This window comes from Danio aesculapii, chromosome 11, assembly GCF_903798145.1.
Source record: "Danio aesculapii chromosome 11, fDanAes4.1, whole genome shotgun sequence".
In the NCBI taxonomy this organism is placed as follows: Eukaryota; Metazoa; Chordata; class Actinopteri; order Cypriniformes; family Danionidae; genus Danio; species Danio aesculapii.
Window position 1 is genome coordinate 12986960 of NC_079445.1, and position 18960 is coordinate 13005919.

Here is an 18960-nt window from a genome sequence, read left to right on the forward strand (position 1 = left end):
GATGTGCTATCTTTCAGCTCTCAGCTTTAGTGCACTTTGAAACAGGCTATGAGGGCGCCAGAGGACGAACTCCTTTCCCTCGCACCTCTAGCCTCTTTGCGGGATCCTGGGAGGAAGGTAAGAGTCAATCTCAGCTCTTCCTCGGATGCTCCTCGGAGAGCACTCCCCATCCCAAAGGGTACGTCAGCGATCCGGTGATGCTGTAGTGGTGATGCTCGTTCTGACTCTGTCAGCCTGCAGACCACTGCTCAGCCCGTCGTAGTGGCTCATATGGACTGTCAGACTCTGCTATGCGATTCAATTCGCTGTTGGCCTCCCTAGTTCACAAGTGTGTATTTAAAGTGTTCATCGCCATGCCATCCCTGTCTCTCGCGAGCCAGTCCCTCCAGCCAAGATGGAGATTGGGTTTATGCCCCCACTTTATAGTACCCAGAGAGTGGTGAGTTATAAATAGTGGTGGGTCGTTATCGGCGTTAACACAAGACTCTTATCGGGCGATAAAAAAATATATCGCTGTTAATCTATTCTCAAAGTTGGGTTGGGAGCTGAGTCTGTTCTATGCACGCTATGATGACTTTCACCTTGATACTTTAGCACGGATGTATACCTGGCCCAATCGCACTGTAGGTGGCAAGATGAGTCTTCGAACCTGTGTGTATTCCTACTGTGGCACTACCACACCAAACGTGACGTGCTAACACGGATGCAGTTCACTAGAGTGAATCTGATTAATGTTAGCTACACATCTAACTATCAGGCACCTATAGAGTTTATGTTTGAGTAAAACATATACAAATAAAATGGAGCGGGTGCTTTTTAAAATGAATGAAAGTCAAACCGGTGAGCCGTGTGACAAAAACGTGCCCTTCTGAACCAAATCAGCAGGATGCCCTTCTGGATCTTTCACTTACTTCAAAGACACTACTGACTATGCTTACATGGACATCTGTCATCTAGTTATTTGCCTTAATAGACAACAATGTAATTAAGGTGTTTATGTGAAGTGCTTTCATTTAAGAGTTTCTTGTAATTTAAGGTGACTTTAACTGCAGTTCGGCAGTTTCGCATTCACTCAGGAACATTTCATATCATGCCCCCGTGACAAACTGGGGTTTTAGACGTAAATAAGAAGTAAGAACTGGTGAGAGTGTTATGGAATTTAAATTGTGTTGTATGTGTTGAATCTGTGTGTGTGTGGTCCTTTACTGACAGCCACGTGTGTGGATCTTGTGGATCTAGTCAATTCATTATAGCATGCTTATTCTAAATGCCTTAGGCAGAATTCAAATGTGCCATTTTGATCTAGATTAATTCCAAGATTACAGTGAGATTAATCTAGATTAAAAAAATTTGTCTATGCCCACCTATTGTTATAACCAATTCTATCTGCGAATTTTGATCGGTCATCTGTTCAGGATGCCCATCAAGATGCTCATGTAGAAATACACCCCCCAGTGTGTCCGTCCATGGGATTGGTTGCAGCTTTATACATGAAGGATGCACGTTCCATGTCTCGCTCTCTCCCTCCTCATACTGTGTTTTTTTCCGGTGTGAGACAGGGCTTGCGCATGGCAGTACAGGGTCCTCCCCTTCGGGCTCTCCCTATTCTATGTGCAAGAGCTCGGTGCAAGAGCATCTGCATTTTTTGGTTATCCATTGATAGGCTTATTTTTGTGGTCTTTGAACTAGTCGATTATGCACAGGCACCTGGTGCTCCAGCACCTCGGCCTGTTAGGGTTTCAGGTCAACCTGTTAGGGTTTTGGATCAACCAAATCAATCAATCTCTTATCTGAGGATGGAGCTGGACTTAGTCTTACTAGTGCTGCCCTTTCTGATACAATTTGGCAGAATACAGTAGTCTCACTGAAGTTTTTCCAGAGGCTCCTGGGGCATATGACATTTATAGCCACTATCACGCCATTCAAATTGCGATCGGGTCCCCAGATGGGCATGGCACATGGAGATGCACTCGACTGACCATCACCCCGCTGTACCGCCGCACCTTCATTACCTGGATGCACCTTGCCTTCAACGAGCCTGGGTGTCCGTAGAATAAGTGTCTAGTCATGCTGTCATTCTGACAGATGCTTCCAGTATGGGCTGGAGGGCTGTGTGTTTCGAGCATGCAGCTGCAGGTTCGTAAACCAGATTTTGGTTGCATTGGCATTTCAATTGCCTGGAGCTGTTGCCAGTGTTTGTCTTTCTCTGCCGGTCCCTACCAGTACGGAAGGGGAGGCGTGTTGGTTAGGATGGTCAACATGGCTGCGATAACGTAGATCAATTGTTTGGGTGATGTGCGCTCCCGCAGCATGTCTTAACAATTTAGCTGCATGACTTCAGAGTAGCAGATGGCGAGCAAGCTGTGCACTGTTCATATTCCAGACAAGCTCATCCATGCCAGCTTACATGCTCTCAAAACAGTTACGTTCTCTGGAGAATGGAGACTCCACCCCAAAGTGGTTATGAGCACACTTCAGAGAAACCAAGGTCATCTGGCTGCTTCTCCCAAATGGCCCTTCACTAGTTGCTTTCCCTGCTCTGCATAAACGCGCTGGCTTTCAGCTGGCCCCGGATTTACGCAATATGTGTTTTTTTCCCCAGTGAGCCTGCTCGCACAGACTCTGTGCAAGGGTGGGGAGATGAGGTGCAGGTCTTGCTCATTGCGCCTTTGTGGCCTAACTGGACTCAAGTTTCCGAACTCACACTCCTTGCGATGGCCCACCCAGTCAAGCTCCCCGGATGACGCTAATGACACATTAGGGCTCGCGTTTATGGATTTACTACATTCACTAGGGATAAAGCAAAACGTTATTGGTCCAACCCATCACTTAAAGCATACACTAGATCTAATTCTGTTTTATGGAATTGAGGTCATTGATGTAGACATTATACCACAAAGTGATGATATTACAGACCACTACCTCTTACTATATAAGCTGTGTTTACCTGAAATTAGCAGATCCGCTCCGATATATCCTAGTAGAACTATTGTTCCATCCACCAAAGATGAATTTATAAATAACCTACCAGATCTTTCTCTATTTCAAAATGCACCTGCAAATGCAAATGACCTTGATGTAGTAACCAGCGGTATGGATGCCATCTTTACTAGCACTCTAAATACTGTGGCACCCATCAAACTAAAAAAGACTAGAGAAAATAGTAATATAATAGTAATAAAACTACACCATGGTATAATAGTCATACCCGCACTCTCAAAACAGCATCCCGTGCCCTGGAACGTAAATGGAAAAAAACTAAATTAGAAGTTTTTAGAATTGCGTACAAAGACAGTATGTCCAGCTATAGGAGAGCTCTAAAATCTGCCAGGGCTGAGCACCTCCACAAACTGATAGAAAATAATCATAACAACCCTGGATTCTTATTTAACACCATTGCTAAATTAACAAATAATCGGACATCTTTGGAACAAAATGTTCCACCGCAAATTAGTAGTGATGACTTCATGAATTTTTTCAGTGATAAAATAGAAGGCTTTAGACAGACAATAGGAGATATTAAACTTTCTGCCCCGCCTTATACTTCAGATCCAGTAAACATTCCACCGAATCAAAATAAACTACAGTGCTTCAAAATTATAGAACAGGAAGAGCTAGATAAAATTATAAATAGTTCTAAACCAGCTACGTGTATGTTGGACCCAATTCCAACAAAGTTACTGAAAGAATTGCTACCTGTTATAGGAGAACCTCTTCTTAATGTTATCAACTCTTCTTTATCTTTAGGCCATGTTCCAAATACTTACAAGCTGGCTGTTATTAAGCCCATTATTAAGAAACCACAACTTGATCCCAGCAACTTAGCTAATTATAGGCCTATTTCAAATCTTCTATTTATGTCTAAAATACTAGAAAAAGTTGTTTCTGCTCAATTATGCTCCTTTCTGCAGACGAACAATGTTTTTGAAGTGTTTCAGTCAGATTTCAGAGCTCATCACAGTACTGAAACCGCATTAGTAAAAATAACCAACGATTTACACTTAGCTGCTGACCAAGGGTGCATCTCGCTATTAGTTTTACTCGATCTTAGTGCAGCATTTGACACCATTGACCACAGTATCCTCATAAATCGCTTAAGTCTACAGGTGTCCAGGGACAGGCTCTACAATGGTTTAAGTCATACTTAGCTGACCGTTACCAGTTTGTGAATATTAATGGACAGCCTTCACAAGTCAGCCCAGTAAAATACGGGGTGCCTCAAGGATCAGTTTTAGGCCCTTTGCTGTTTACAATATACATGCTACCCCTGGGAGGCATTATTAGAAGACATGGGATCAGCTTTCACTGTTATACAGATGATACTCAATTATATATTTCAACTAAACCTGACGAGATGTCTAAACTGTCTAAGCTAACTGAGTGTATTAAAGATGTTCAAGACTGGATGACCAACAATTATCTTCTATTAAACTCAGACAAAACAGAATTATTACTTATTGGGCCTAAATCCTGTACACAGCAGATCTCACAACTCGACCTACAATTAGAGGGCTACAAAGTTAGTGTTAGCTCTACTATAAAAGATCTGGGTGTCATATTAGACAGCAATTTAACTTTTAAAAATCATATATCCCATGTCACAAAAACTGCCTTCTTTCATCTGAGAAATATTGCTAAGTTATGAAGTATGCTATCCATCCCAGATGCAGAAAAGCTAGTCCATGCTTTTATGACTTCTAGGCTGGACTACTGTAATGCACTGTTTGCTGGCTGCCCAGAATCCTCTATTAACAAACTTCAGCTAGTACAAAATGCAGCTGCCAGAGTTCTTACCAGGTCTAGAAAATTTGATCACATCACCCCAATTTTATCCTCCTTACACTGGCTGCCTGTTAAGTTTTGTATTGAATTTAAAAAATTGCTTCTTACCTACAAAGCTTTAAATAATATAGCTCCTGTTTATCTAACCAACCTTCTGTCTCGCTACAATTCAACTCGCTCTTTAAGATCTCAAAACTCAGGGCTTCTGGTAGTACCTAGAATAGCAAAGTCGAGTAAAGGAGGTCGAGCCTTCTCATTTATAGCTCCTAAACTCTGGAATAGCCTTCCTTATAATGTCCGAGGCTCAGACACTCTCTCCCAATTCAAAACTAGATTAAAGACCTATCTGTTTAGTAAAGCATACACTCAGTGCACCACTTAGCGGGCTTCCACACAGGTTTCTGCACCTTGTTTATATACACTATGAACAGCAGCTACGCTAATTATTCTCTTTATTCTCCATTTCCACCTGGGGATACTCTTCCCGAGGCCCTCAGACTATGCAGAGTCACTGATTCAATCCAAGACCAACAACGAGATGATCCTAAGGTTTCCATATCCTGGACCAGGCCGTATTCTGAGGAGCTACTGTGGTGGTCATGGAGGAGTGGAGATCATGAGACTGATTCCTGTGACGCTCCAGGGACAGACGAGTCTTCGCTGAAGCCAGCTTCCAGCCTCAGCTGCTGAAACTGCATCTCTGCACAAGACGTTTGGCCAGCGGAGAAATTAAAATGGTCGTTCCCAACTCAGGGTGGTTTCTCTCAAGGTTTTTTTTCTTCACTTTCGCCAATTAGTGAAGTTTTTTTCCCTCTCCGCTGTCGCCACTGGCTTGCATGGTTCGGGATCTGTAGAGCTGCGCATCGTTGGATTTGCTCTTCAGTATTTGGACTCTCAGTAGTGATTTTTAAACCACACTGAACTGAGCTAAACTGAACTGAACTTAAACACTAAAAACTGAACTACACTGTTCCAATTTACTATGACCTTTTATGTGAAGCTGCTTTGACACAATCTACATTGTATAAGCGCTATACAAATAAAGGTGAATATATGTAATATCACTTCAGTATGAGTGTGAAAACCAACAGTTAGCACAGAACCAACTGAATACTTGAATGCTTAAAACAATATTGTCTTTGATGCGTAAAAAGAAAAAGAGAGTACAGTCTTTTACTACTTTCTAATCAAAAGTAGAAAGTAGATGTTTGGTCTTCTGCCAAATTACGGTGGCATAATATAGTAAATTGATAACTACTATGTGGCTCATATCAGTCACTAGATAGAGGTAATAAATAGAACTGGATTATAAAACTGCACTTTGGGTTAAAATACAATAAGATTAAGATGTAAGACTGAGTCTTAAGAGGAGGGAATATGAAGAAGATGTGTAAGCCTGCACAGGAGCAACACTATGAGAAGGCTATGCTGAAGAATGATGATGATTATGTAGAAGAACTGAATATGTAAAGCACTGATTATATATGTTAAATACTCATATGAAGCTAAATCTGTGAAAGGTATTCAGGAGAGTGAGCAACATATTATCAAGTTAATGTACCATCATGACAATGTATGTAAACACTTAGAAGAAGTTGCACCTATGAAGTGACCACACATAGAGCATAAGTCTACTAGCAGCTTTTTTCTGTTTTGATCGGCAAAAGTAAAATGCCGTATCGAGCAGTGGTTGGTCCACTTGATAGTTCATGCCATTGCCCCTGCTTCGCTGTGCCAGGGCAAGCCGTGTCCTCTGGGAGTGAGAGCACACTTAAAAGAGCAAGTATATGGCGCCTCTCTAACAGATTTTGTCGAGCTGCGGGCTGGGCGGCACCCAACACATTTGCAAGATTTTATAATCTTCGAGAGAAGCCGTTTCCTCCTGATTACCAAGTAACCCTGGTCAATCAGGAGGAAACTAGGCTCGTTGTCAAAAATGCTTGCTGCACCATGCTCCTTAATTCGGAGACACGTGCACTTATTCTGATCTGCTAAGTAAGTCCCCCAATTTTGTGAACCCTAGAGAGTTCCTCCGAGGCCTCCAGCACCCGACTCAGTGGAGCATTCCCCCTGGTTAGAGCTAGTCCATATGTTCTCATTGCCATCAAGTCTCCCCTCTTGGATAGCAGGTGGCCTCCGCAGTGGCCTCTCTCTAGGGGACTGGAATAATTTAACGTACTGTCGTAATTTAAAAATCCCTGGACTACTATTAGCTAGGTAAAAGTACATTTACGTCCCCCGATCTAAATTCTTTCTAAATTATTCCAATGTAATGGTAATTAAAGGGCCTAGGGCAGGGCTATTCAATTGGCGGCCCGCGGGCCACATGCGGCCCAGAATCAACCTCCGAGCGGCCCAGCCTGTGGTTCCGCCCATTGATAATAAATTTATTTATTTTATTCATTAATTGTTATTTAATATAATTTAATATATTATATTAATATAAATATAAAGTATTTATTATGTCTATGGTCCCGCCAAAAACCCAAATACCTACGTAAATTACGTAGCCTGCAACATGCAAACAATGCAGAGCGTGCCCGATTGGAAGAGGTGTGCCTGAGCACGGTTCACTTGGGCTCAGGCGCGGTACATTTGTTGGGTGCAAAGCGTACCTGAGCCCGAAACTGAAGATGAGACGTGACTTTTAAGGGCCTGTTTCATATTAATTTATTAATCATTCTTACTGTTTAATGAACGCAAACTGTCGTAGATTATTAAAGGTGCAAACCCCTCACTGTACAACAGCTGCACCGTTAACAAACCTCCTAATTCCCGCAGTATGAGGATTTTATGATTGTTTATGAGCATCAAAAGTGGCTGATCTGTTCGGCGAAATATTTGACTGCATGTCATTGCATTCTAAACCACTAAAATGATATAACGATATAAAGAAATCTTGACTGTGCTAAGCGAGAGCACTTCTTAAACTGAACAGCGCATCATCGACGACGATGTGCTCAGGCCCGAATGCTACGTGAGGGGGAGATGGGAGGGGGGACAATCCGGTTCAAGGCAACAGTACATCGTGCGAGTACGCCCTCAGATTTTGTTAACTCAGCTCTTTTTGTATGCACCTTTTGCTCTGCAAACTGACCAAAGTTAAAAGAGAAACAACAAATAAACCTTATGTTTTTCAATAAATTTGTTTGTGTTGGTTTTAAAATTTGTCCAGATGAGCTGTTTTGCTGCTAAAAAGACTGGCCCAGCTAACCTTCTTGGTTTGACAATCTGGCCCAACTAAATTTGTAATTTGTAATGCTTTGCTTTTTAGACTTTACACACCTGAAAACTTGTCTATAGCACTTATTTACTGCTGCTCTTATAGTTGTGTAAATTGCTTCCTTGTCCTTATTTGTAAGTCGCTTTGGATAAAAGCGTCTGCTAAATGACTAAATGTAAATGTAATTGAATAGCCCTGGCCTAGGGGATGTTAAAAGGATGTGCCCTTGGTGATGCTTGTGCGCTCACGATATGCTTGGCAAACTTCACATCAGAGGCTGTGGCGTTTTCCATACACTCTCCAAAAAGTGTCTTCCAGACACATGTCGGAGTTCCCATGAAGGGGAACGTCTCGGTTACTACCGTAACCCTTGTTCCCCAAATAGGGAACAGAGATGTGTGTCTCCAATGCCACAGAAGCAGGGTCTCCAGTTGATAGCTGAGTGTTCGGCTCTTCAGCAGGCTAAAAATGAAACTGCTCGCTCTGCACATGCCAGCTATATACTCTGTTAATGATTAATCTCTGGCACCTGAGGAGTCAAGCTCTGCAAAGTCATTGGCATTCATTGGCCCATTTTCATACTCTTCAGAGTGATTGGTCGTCTAGCAATCTCCCAAAAGTGTCTTACAGACACACGTCTCCATTACCTTTTCGGGGAATGAGGGTTACTTAAGTAACCGAGACATTATATGAAGAAAAATGTTTTAGGTGCAGAGAGAGAGGAAAAACTACTGACTAATCACAAAGCTACTAGTGCAAACTAAATTTTTCATTGAATTAATATGCAGAAAATTGTGGCCAGGGACCTGTAAAAGTGTATAGAACAGATAGTGCCAGTCATACTGTATAGATGGCTCTACACACTGTTATGCCAAATCGTACAGAAAATGCCCTGACACAAAAACAAAGAGCTATGCACTGAATGTTTTCTGTGGTTCAGATCCATGGTTCGTCATGTTTGATGAGGGTTCAAAAGGTTTATTTATTAAATTATTGATTCTTTTGAAAAAGATGATGCTTATTCAACCATTCATTTGGATATGAAAACAACCATATGTACACTTATAACCCTCTCAGAGTAAAAAAACATATATTCTGTGCTTCACACACTTTTATATAATTAATTAATTAATTAATTAAACAAATAAATACACTGCACAGTTCATCTCTTGGGTGTTTTACTGACATTTGTTCTAAATAGCAAATGTGTTTAACTTCATAAGTAACTACTACACGTTTCTGTTAATTAATTATCAGTATTTTTTTAATGAATTTTAAATTCATAATTGTCAAAAACTGGTGATGTTTTTGCAGATGCAGTGGTGGTTGTACTCAGTGTAGTCAAAAATATTCTGGACCAGACCTTTCTCATGCTGTAGGTGAAGAAAAAGCCAATATTGTAGCCCACTTCCTTGAGAAGGGAGATGGTCTGCTGATGGTCTTCTTCAGTCTCACTACAGAATCCTGCGATGAAATCACTGCTCAAACTGACTCCTAAAACAAGATTAAAGAGACAAGGAACATCATAAACCATTGAGCTTTAGTTACACCTCCTTTTAACTTTAATCGCCAACATAAAGTTGATTTTTAAGACGAGCCAAAACATTTTTTTTTCTGTAAAATTAAATACCAGAAATTATTTTTCTATTTTTCAAGTACGTATTTGACATTTTCCATTTTTACTGAGTTACTGGGACATTGCTTTTTTTGCTTCACAGAAATGGTCCCTTTAACATTTAAAGGTCCTTTTGCTACTCACATTATGTTAACTTATTATTTACTTCCCCAATAAGTATTATATTGCTTTGAATGAAAAGATGATTAAAGAGTCAGCTCAAACGATGAGCAGATCAGCTTATTGTAATATGCTTACAATGGCTTTCTTGAGCCAGTGTGCTGCATGGCAATCATTCATCTAGTCTTTTGATGGGACAGGATTTTCCTCTCTTTTTTCACGGGATTGGGATGGGATTTTTATTTTTGAAAGTGGGACAAGAGAGGTTTTAAAATCCGCTTTCATATCACCTTTTACCATGGACCCCCATTCCTTGTTGCTTTGGTAAGAGTTGCTTTCATGGACTGGAGCTCTCCATGCCTCCCTGCTCATGAGCCAGATTTTGGGTTGTGCTATATAGGTCAAAAAAGGGAGGTTAAACCCGCCCTGGCCCTTTCTCCCAGAGGTGCATTAGGAGACCTTGCAGTGCTGCAGGATTGCTAAGACACAAGACACTATGTAGTCTTTTTTCTTAAGCTGGAGCTGGACTATGGTGTGGCTCTCTAGAATGTGAGATTAACTATATTAAATAAACAAAAAAGGCTCTATTGGACCTATTGACAGTATTTGTCTTGTGCTAGTTTTGGCCATTGCTGTGGTAGAAACACATGTTGGTCAATATGGACCACATAGCCAAATTAGTGTACATCAACCACCTGGGGGTTTTACACTACTATTGCATTGTCACAGCTCGCTCGCCATCTGCTCCAATGGAGGCAATTGGGGCTGAAATTGCTGTCTGCCATTCACATATCGGACAAGCTTAACCATGCAGTCAATTAGCTCTCATGGCAGTTCACACTGCAAGGTGAATAGAAACACAACCTAACTGTGGTCCAGCTGATTGGGGAACATTTCAGAGAGGCCAAGGTTGACATGTTTGCTTCGCCCGAATCCACTCCTTGCCAGTTGTTTCATTCTGGCTGAAGCCCTGGCTCACAACTGGCCCTTAGGGTAAACATCCATTTTCTTCAGTGAGCTTTCTTACATAGACCATGTGCAAGGACAGGGAGACATGGAGCAGATCTTGTTGGTTGCACAACTGGTGCATCCAACGGGGTTCCAAACACACACATCTTGTTACTGCTCCTCCCTAATATATTCCCCTAAGACCATCCTCTCAGTGACAGGTCACCATCTGACACCCATGTCCAAGCTCTGTGTGTGGTTCATTGATGCAATGTGGAAGACTTATGTGATCTACTGCAAAGTGGCAGTTAAAACATTAACTCAGTATATGGCTCCCTCTACGAGGCGAGCATATACCCTTAAGGTGGTGCCATCTCCATGATGTGGTGGATTGCAGGATGCTTGGGAGGCATGACCTAGTCATCACGTTCCTGGGGGTGCCAGCAATCTAAACCCTTCTCAGCCGCCTCTTATGCATACTTCAGATCTCTCTGTGGTCCTATAGTTTGACAGACATCCGCTAAACCACTTGACTAAGTACAGTCAAACAGTCATTAGAGGCAACTTTATTGGTCATGGTGGCTTGTATAAGAATGGTTGGAGACTTGGATTTGCCTTGGATGGATTTTTGGTGAGCGAATTGTGCTTGTGTTGTCCTGTGTCTGTCCAAGGTTCTTACCACTGTATATAAACCAAGTAGCATGCCTGCAAGCACTATCTTTAAATGATGCAGAATTAGCCCTTTCACTACTATTCCTATCCATTAACTCCAATATCAGGATAACTCAACCAGGAAAATATTAGCTTCGTATCAAAATGCTTGATGCCATTCTACCTAACCCAGAGATCTGTGTGCTTATATTGCTCTTCTAGCAAGTTCCCATCTGGTGAACACAAGAGAGTTCCTTGAAGGACCTCAAGACCTGACTCTGCTGAGGAGCTGGGTGTTTGGCCCCATTATGTTGTTGTTTGCCTGCTTGGTCCTGGCTTCTGGGAATCTATGTTTCCTATGTGTGGCTCCCTTCCAGTAAACCCATTTGTGTTTTATCTGCCACCGTGAATTTCCTCTCCAATAGGCCAAACCCATGTCTCGCTTATCAGCGTAAGTGTCATGCTGATATTTAGTGCTCTCCATCTAATATTGCTAGCCCACATAACATTTCTATACTTTAGGGACTGAGGGTTACATCCATAACTCAAACAATAACTTAATAAACCAAACAAATCTAGTTCCTAGTTTCTCATCAAATATCTAATAATCATAATACTTATTATTAATGACTCCTGCAAAGAAGAAGCATGAAGAACAAATTAGCAAGGTCCACCAGAAAACCCAGTGGTGCCCCTGACTATGATATGAATTACTGAATACTAATATACAGTAATATAAAGAACACATTAATATAAAGTTAGTCTTTATTACAATAAACTTTTTTCATAGCTTAGTCCCAATACTCAAGAATTCTTGAATTAAAAGAATTCTTGAATTAAAAATTAGTGTGTTTAATACTGACAAGTTACCTGGTATTATTTTCCGAATGTTTTCCACAAGCTCAAGATATGCCTCTCGAGTGTAACTGAAAGGGAACAGACATGTGAAGGATTTAAATTATACATCACATACACAAAGTCTTATATTGAAATAACAACTGACCAAAGATAAATCAATTTCATTTCACTAATTCACAAGAACAATCATTGCTTATATTCATATTGTTGTATCAATATTAATAATTGCAATTACATCCTGTTATTTAGTTCCGTAATAATAAATAATGTTAAAATAATTAGCAACTACTAGATCAGTGGTTCTCAAACTATAGTACCGAGCTTCCTTCTAGGGGTACACAGAGGAATCACTGAATAATAAAAAGAAAATTAACACACTTTTAACTGCATATGACAACACCGATGTGATCAGCATTGGCTGTTCCCTGGAGCCTACGCTCACACTAGTGACTAGAATGTTTAGTGCATTATATCATCAGCTCCTAAAAATCAATCCCCTTGGCACAGAACCTGAAAAGGTGCGCGTCGCTTGTAGAAAAAAGGCACAACAATTATGTAACCAGGGGTGCACATAACTGGTCCACACCAGGACCGTATGCATGATTAAAATAAAAATTGCAGATATGCACTAGTGAAGCACTTTTGCAGACAAGTGCTGTTGTGTTAGCATTCACTGATAATCACTGATAAAATAATTATTCCATGCAAAGTATTGTGTGCTTTCAATATGTAAAGTTATTTATTTAAATTTTTTTTTGTAAATAGCAGCGTGGCTTTCAATTTAGTTTGTTACCTCAGATTTAGACAAATTAATTTGGATGTGATTTAAATGGCATGGGACACAACATACACAAGTAACTTTGCCATGCTTGAACCTTAAAGGTAAAATATAATTAAAGTTAGTCTCCGATGATTAAATCCCATATGAAATAGTCAAGCAGTCTATTTATGCCTTTAATCACTAGCTTTTTGACAGACATACTGTAAGTTACGCAGAGTAAGATCTAATTTCTAAATAAATATGCAATTCTAAATCAGACATTTAAAATACAAGTTAATGTTTAGAATTCAAAGATATACGAATATGTCATATGTGTATGCAACATATTAAAAAAATTATCAAAAAACAAAATTCTCAAAAATGGTTTATATATGAATATGATTACATATAGCCTATTATGAGGTCCAAGGAACATTTTCAGGTTTTGATCAATAGGCTACTATATGTTAATACTTTACATTTAAGTTCAGCAGTTTTCTTGTTACTTTTTATGAACAGTACCATTTTTTAATTAACCTTTAAAAAGCACATTTTAATTTAAACATTGAATTTTTTTTGTTTCCTGTAAGCACAGTACAGTTTTAATGTTCAAACTGTTTTTAATGTTTAAAGTGGCTGACAATAATAAATACTCTTAATAATAGCAATTAATCTGCCTCGTTTTTTTTTTTAGTACATAGCTGCTTAATTATAGGCCTACTACGCTACAGTATTTCAATACTGGTCAATATGGTGGTACTCTGTGGTCCAAACCGCTACTTCTCAGTGTTACTATGACGCACAAAAAGGATTTTACTTATGTAACCCTTGTTACCTGAGTAAAGGCTACTTGCTGTAGGGTAGGGAAAACTGGTGACAAATGTAACTAGGGCTGGGTATGGAGCATGATGACTTTTTACGTACTGACTGATTTACCTCTATGCCTTTAGTATAGCAAATATCATCTTGTTCTATACCAAATGTTGATACCTAACGGGGTAAATCTTATTGTCAATTGAGCTAATTGCAGTCTGTGCTGAGGTATCAAGGTAAAACACTCATTATACTCATGGCTTACAAGTGATGTATAATATAATAATAATGATGGATGAATGGAAGCCTTTATTTATGGTCTCTTTCCTTGTGATCCCTCTTGGAGAATAAAAAAGGAAATAAATAAATAAATAAAGATGAAATAACAACCTCCCTGTGTTTCTCAGCATTTGACTGTTCACTGTTGAGGTGGTGGATGGTACACATTATCGTAGTGTATATCAGATGGCAACAACAAAAGTTCATTGTTCGGTCAGAGTTATACAGTCATCATGAAAAAGCAATCCTGCCCCTCTGAAGTGGCAAAAAAAATGACCAAAAAATGCAGTTTGATTTTACGTTTGTGCTAACCAATTTGAAATACAGAAATGTTGTCTAATAATGCTGCCATAGATACTGTAGCTGCTGAGTAATTTTACAATTGCAGTGCAATATGTCTTATTCTAATAATGTATAATTGCAACTACTGTAGGTCTTTTATGTTATGTTAAACAAATCAAGTAGTAGTCTGTCTACAACAACTATGAGTTTTGGTTTACTGTGTAGCAGGCTAATAGGTAAATCACCTTTACATCTCTCCAGATGCACTGAGAAAATATTTACAGAGGTCTCTAGAATCTGCAAAAGTTTGAGTTTATTTTTAAAGCACATTCATACTACAACTGTTGCTCAAAGCTATGCACAAATAGACAGAATGATAAATAGACATAGTCAGTACAATTACAAATTATACACCACAAAATACAGAATTCAAACACCACAAGCCAAATTATGTTAAAACTAATTAAAAGCAAGTAATAATAAATTACATTTTAGTCTGGCTTTAAAAAAGTAAATGGTCTAAACAGGTTTTACATGTATAGGCAGTGCACTGCAGAGTTTAGGGCAGCAACTTAAAATGAATATCTTTTAAGTTAACATCTGGTTCTGGGAACCACCAAAAGAAACTGATCAGAAGACATCAAGAGAAGAAAATTTGTTCATAAGTGTTACCAAATATGTTGGGGCCAAATGTTTGCTACTAGTTTGCCAGTTCCCAAGATGGACACCCCAATCTACAGTCATTGTTTAAGGTGGCTTCGTGTTCTGAGACCAGAGTCTTTTTGTGTCATGGCCTGTGCTATGGCCTTAAATGTCACATATTACTACCACCTGAACTGCAAAATTGGTCATTTTTGCCAGAACCCTTACTTGCTGCCAGAGCTGCCACCAAACCTCAATGAATGCCTGCCACAGGCTCCAGAGCTCCAAGATAGACTATTTACATGCAGAGCCAAGCTGAAAGATTTGAAAAGGTTTTAAAAATCTCACCAATATATTGGCTGGTCAGTGTACATGAATATTAAAATCACTTATCATACTTTGTTCTGACTCCTCCTAAAAAAATCTAAGAAATCTTAAAACTTATATTTTCTTTTCTTTTTCTTTTTTTCTTATAGGTGGCCACACAGACTGAATCTAACAATACCTTGACTGATTGTAACTCAGAGACTGGTCATAATCCAAGATCGTGTCAGCACGATTTGCGAATGGACCCAAACATGATCCCGCCAGACACGGAGAGCTTCCATGTGATGAAACTGTGAAGATTTTTATTTTTATTAACTGTGTAAAGACACATTTAATTGGTTGAGTGGATGGTCATGCAAATTTGCCATTATCTGCCATTGAAAACAGGTAGTGTGTCAAGGCAAGGGGTCATAAAAGATCATGAGAGAGGACTTGGGGATACAGTGAAGAGCAATGAGAACTATCTGTGTAAATACAGCCAGAAAGGCATGACATGTATAAAACATATGTTGAAACTGTTGTGTATGTTTGGAAAAACACATGCTGTATGCGAGTGAATAGTTGAGTTTAGATATTTGAAAACATAAACATTGTCATGATTGTCAAATTTGAACTATATATGGAAAAACAGTTAAGAATACATTAAATCTGTACATTATAAGGCCGAAAAGAAAAGGGGACTTTAAGTTGAGGCTATAAAGCAATAGGAGCTCAGAGAGGGCTGTTAAACAATAGCCAGTGATAAAGATTATAATAGCTTGAAAGAGGAAGAGAAACAAGAAGGAGCAAAATCAAGATCAACAGAAGAACAAAGTGTTATGCTTATTTTTTATGTTGATATACTCAGTATATTGATTAGTTATGAGGACTATATATATATTCTATTTAACTGAGAAAACACTGGCTAGCCCTGAACTAATCAAACACTCATGTTTAAAATATTATTGACTTTGAAATGTTAAACACAGAGTATAGTTTTTACTGCTTTCTAGCCAAAAAAGAAAGCAGATGTTTGGCTGTCATCTGTGCTACAGTGCAGTGGCATAATTTTGGTCATTGGTAAAATGTTGTGATTTATCTTAAAGGGCACCTATGGTGAAAAATCGACTTTTCAAGCTGTTAGACAGACATATGTTCATGTATGGTGTATAGACCGTCATATTGGGGTGATATAAACACACCCAGTATTTTTTTTTTAATTTAGCAACATAAAGATCGACCGCAACTTTACATAGGAGTGCGATCCCCCCGCCCACCAATAATGATTGACAGCTGCGCACATTAACATGTCCCAGTAGTCACGTGTATAATCATATCAACAAGACCAGACGTGCGCAAAGCAACCGAGAATAAAAGGTTTGTTCAGTTCGCTATAGGATCATCAATCATCATCAAATGTGATCAAGAGTGAGTTTTACAAGTTTAAAATGTTTTAAAACAGAGCATGTGTGTAATGAATTGCAGCGATTTAGCTTAGCTTTACTTCATCAGCACAGCCGCGTGTCAGAACAATTATAAAGGAAGACGCTTCAGTCCCGGTTTGTGGACGTTAAATCAGGTTTATATTGTACATGAACATAACAGATATCCATACAGCAGTGGAGATTAACCTGTATCCTGTCACGTGCAAATATGTATATATGCGTGCAAAAAGAGTGCAAAGCTAAACGGGCGCTCTGTGTGTGTGTGTGTGTGTGTGTGTGTGTGTGTGTGCGCGCGTGAACTTTGTGTGACTTATCGATGCAACTGCACAACAAATACTCATTGGTAAAGTTCTTACTGTAGTATTTCTCACAATTGCTACGTGAGATCTGCTTCCTTTATGTCTGTCTTTTGTCTGACGCGAGGGAGGAGATTAAGGCACGCAAAAAGGCACGTAGAAACGGTGGGCGGGGAGGACTAGCCTTAAAGAAGCAGTACACCAAAACCGCCACCCAGTGCAAAAATGTATAAATAGGAATTTAATAAAAGGTATAATAAAAAATCTGAAGGGTGTTTTGAGCTGAAACTTTACAGACACATTCTGGAGACGCAAAACACTTATATTAAATCTGAAAAAAGGGCTAACCTAGGTGCCCTTTAAGTCACTAGATAGAAGTAAGTGAAAAGACTGAAGTATGAAACTGCACTATGGGTGAAGACAATTAAGGTTTGGCTTAAAAAAGACACAGAAGAGGGATATGAAGTAGATTTTTATTTTCTAAAACTATGTAAAGACCAGTGTTAATTTCATTGAGAAATTGAAAAGTTTTCGTTATAATTTTCATGACAATGTTCTACGGACGAAAACTAAATAAAAATTAGGTGGTGATGACGACGACAACTATAATAAAAATATACTGACCTTTTTGTTGACTAATAAAAACGAGACAAGAATGTGATTGAGGGACTTTTTTTGGAAAATATCCAATCAGAATTAATCTTGGTGTGTGATGTATGATACACACGCATTTGAAAAGTAATGTTAAAGTTCCACAAAAAAATCTAAACTAACCATATGGTTTTGTTAGCTCACATTGCTAGTTTTGTGGTGAACAATTCATCTGTCCATGTCATTATGAAAGAAAAAAGCTTGCCCTTCTAATTGAAATCTGAAAATGCACTACCTGTTTTTTTTATTGTTTGTTTTTTCAGTTAAATTGTCAGATTACGTATATCTTAGGAATTGGATGTGGCTAACATATTTAACCACGCCACTCCAACTGTCAGTTTTGACAACAAACAGAAATGGTGAGAAAGAGAAGTCTGTTAGGTTGTAATAACTCTCCCCAAACCCTTTTCTCCATCTCTCTGAATTGAATGCCTATTTCTAGGAACTGCGTCACAATACGAAAAAAATAACAGTCGCAGCTTCCGATTCATCAGGACTGATCCACAGTAGATGAGGCATGTGTTTACATCATCCATAGGGCCGTCTGTCTGATTAAACTATAATTAAATGGCAACTGCTGAAAGAAAAAGAAGATTCACGTTGGGTAGAAAATAGCTAATAAAAGATCAAATCTAAAGCGTCATCAGTATACCAGGAAATTATCCTAAAATTCATGCAATGGTAAACTCATAAATAAAAAAATATTTATTTACACGAGTGTGTGCTTTTGCTTAACTGAAAGGTGATAGCCTCTCGTTGACCTTTAGAGAATTGACTGTTAGACTGTACATAAAAGTTATATTCATATGATCGTGGCATTCATTTTTATGAAGAGTTGTTTCCTCACGCGTTTCATTTTAGCTGCGGCTACAGTTTAGCTATCCCTGATCTAACACGCGCTATGTTCATGCCTGCTGTCTGTGTCAGCCACAATCATCAAGACAACACCCTTTTACAGAGTACCTGTACCACAAAACAAAAACTGCTTCATTTAGGACGTCATTCAGAGATGTGATTACTTCTTACGTCTGTAAGGATGTAATGATACTTTAGTGCAATAATCTCTGTTTATCAGGAAGTCGCATTCAATAGGCAAGATAACGAAACTGCCTTAGCCGCATGTGAGTAAACAGAGCAATGGGACTGAGTGCACATTTTACAAGATAACACATCATACAGTATAAGAACTGCAAACTAAATCCAACTATTTCTTCAATCTTATGTTCCAATGAAGGTAACACTGCGTCTGTTTTTACTATACAAGTCTATCACTAACCCCCCAGACTCAC

General features: G+C 39.2%; 1 protein-coding gene across 3 annotated transcripts in view; it reads right to left on the reverse strand.

Moving 5' to 3' along the window:
* The window catches only part of cdk5rap1 (CDK5 regulatory subunit associated protein 1), a 110194-nt gene that overhangs the window by 27079 nt on the left and 64155 nt on the right, over positions 1-18960 (reverse strand). For all 3 annotated transcript variants that reach the window (XM_056468752.1, XM_056468750.1, XM_056468751.1), the window contains exons 10-11: positions 12210-12265; positions 9369-9499 (exon numbers count right to left, since the gene is read on the reverse strand). In XM_056468752.1, coding sequence (XP_056324727.1) covers positions 9369-9499; positions 12210-12265 — 187 coding nt within the window. The remainder of the gene's footprint in view (positions 1-9368; positions 9500-12209; positions 12266-18960) is intronic.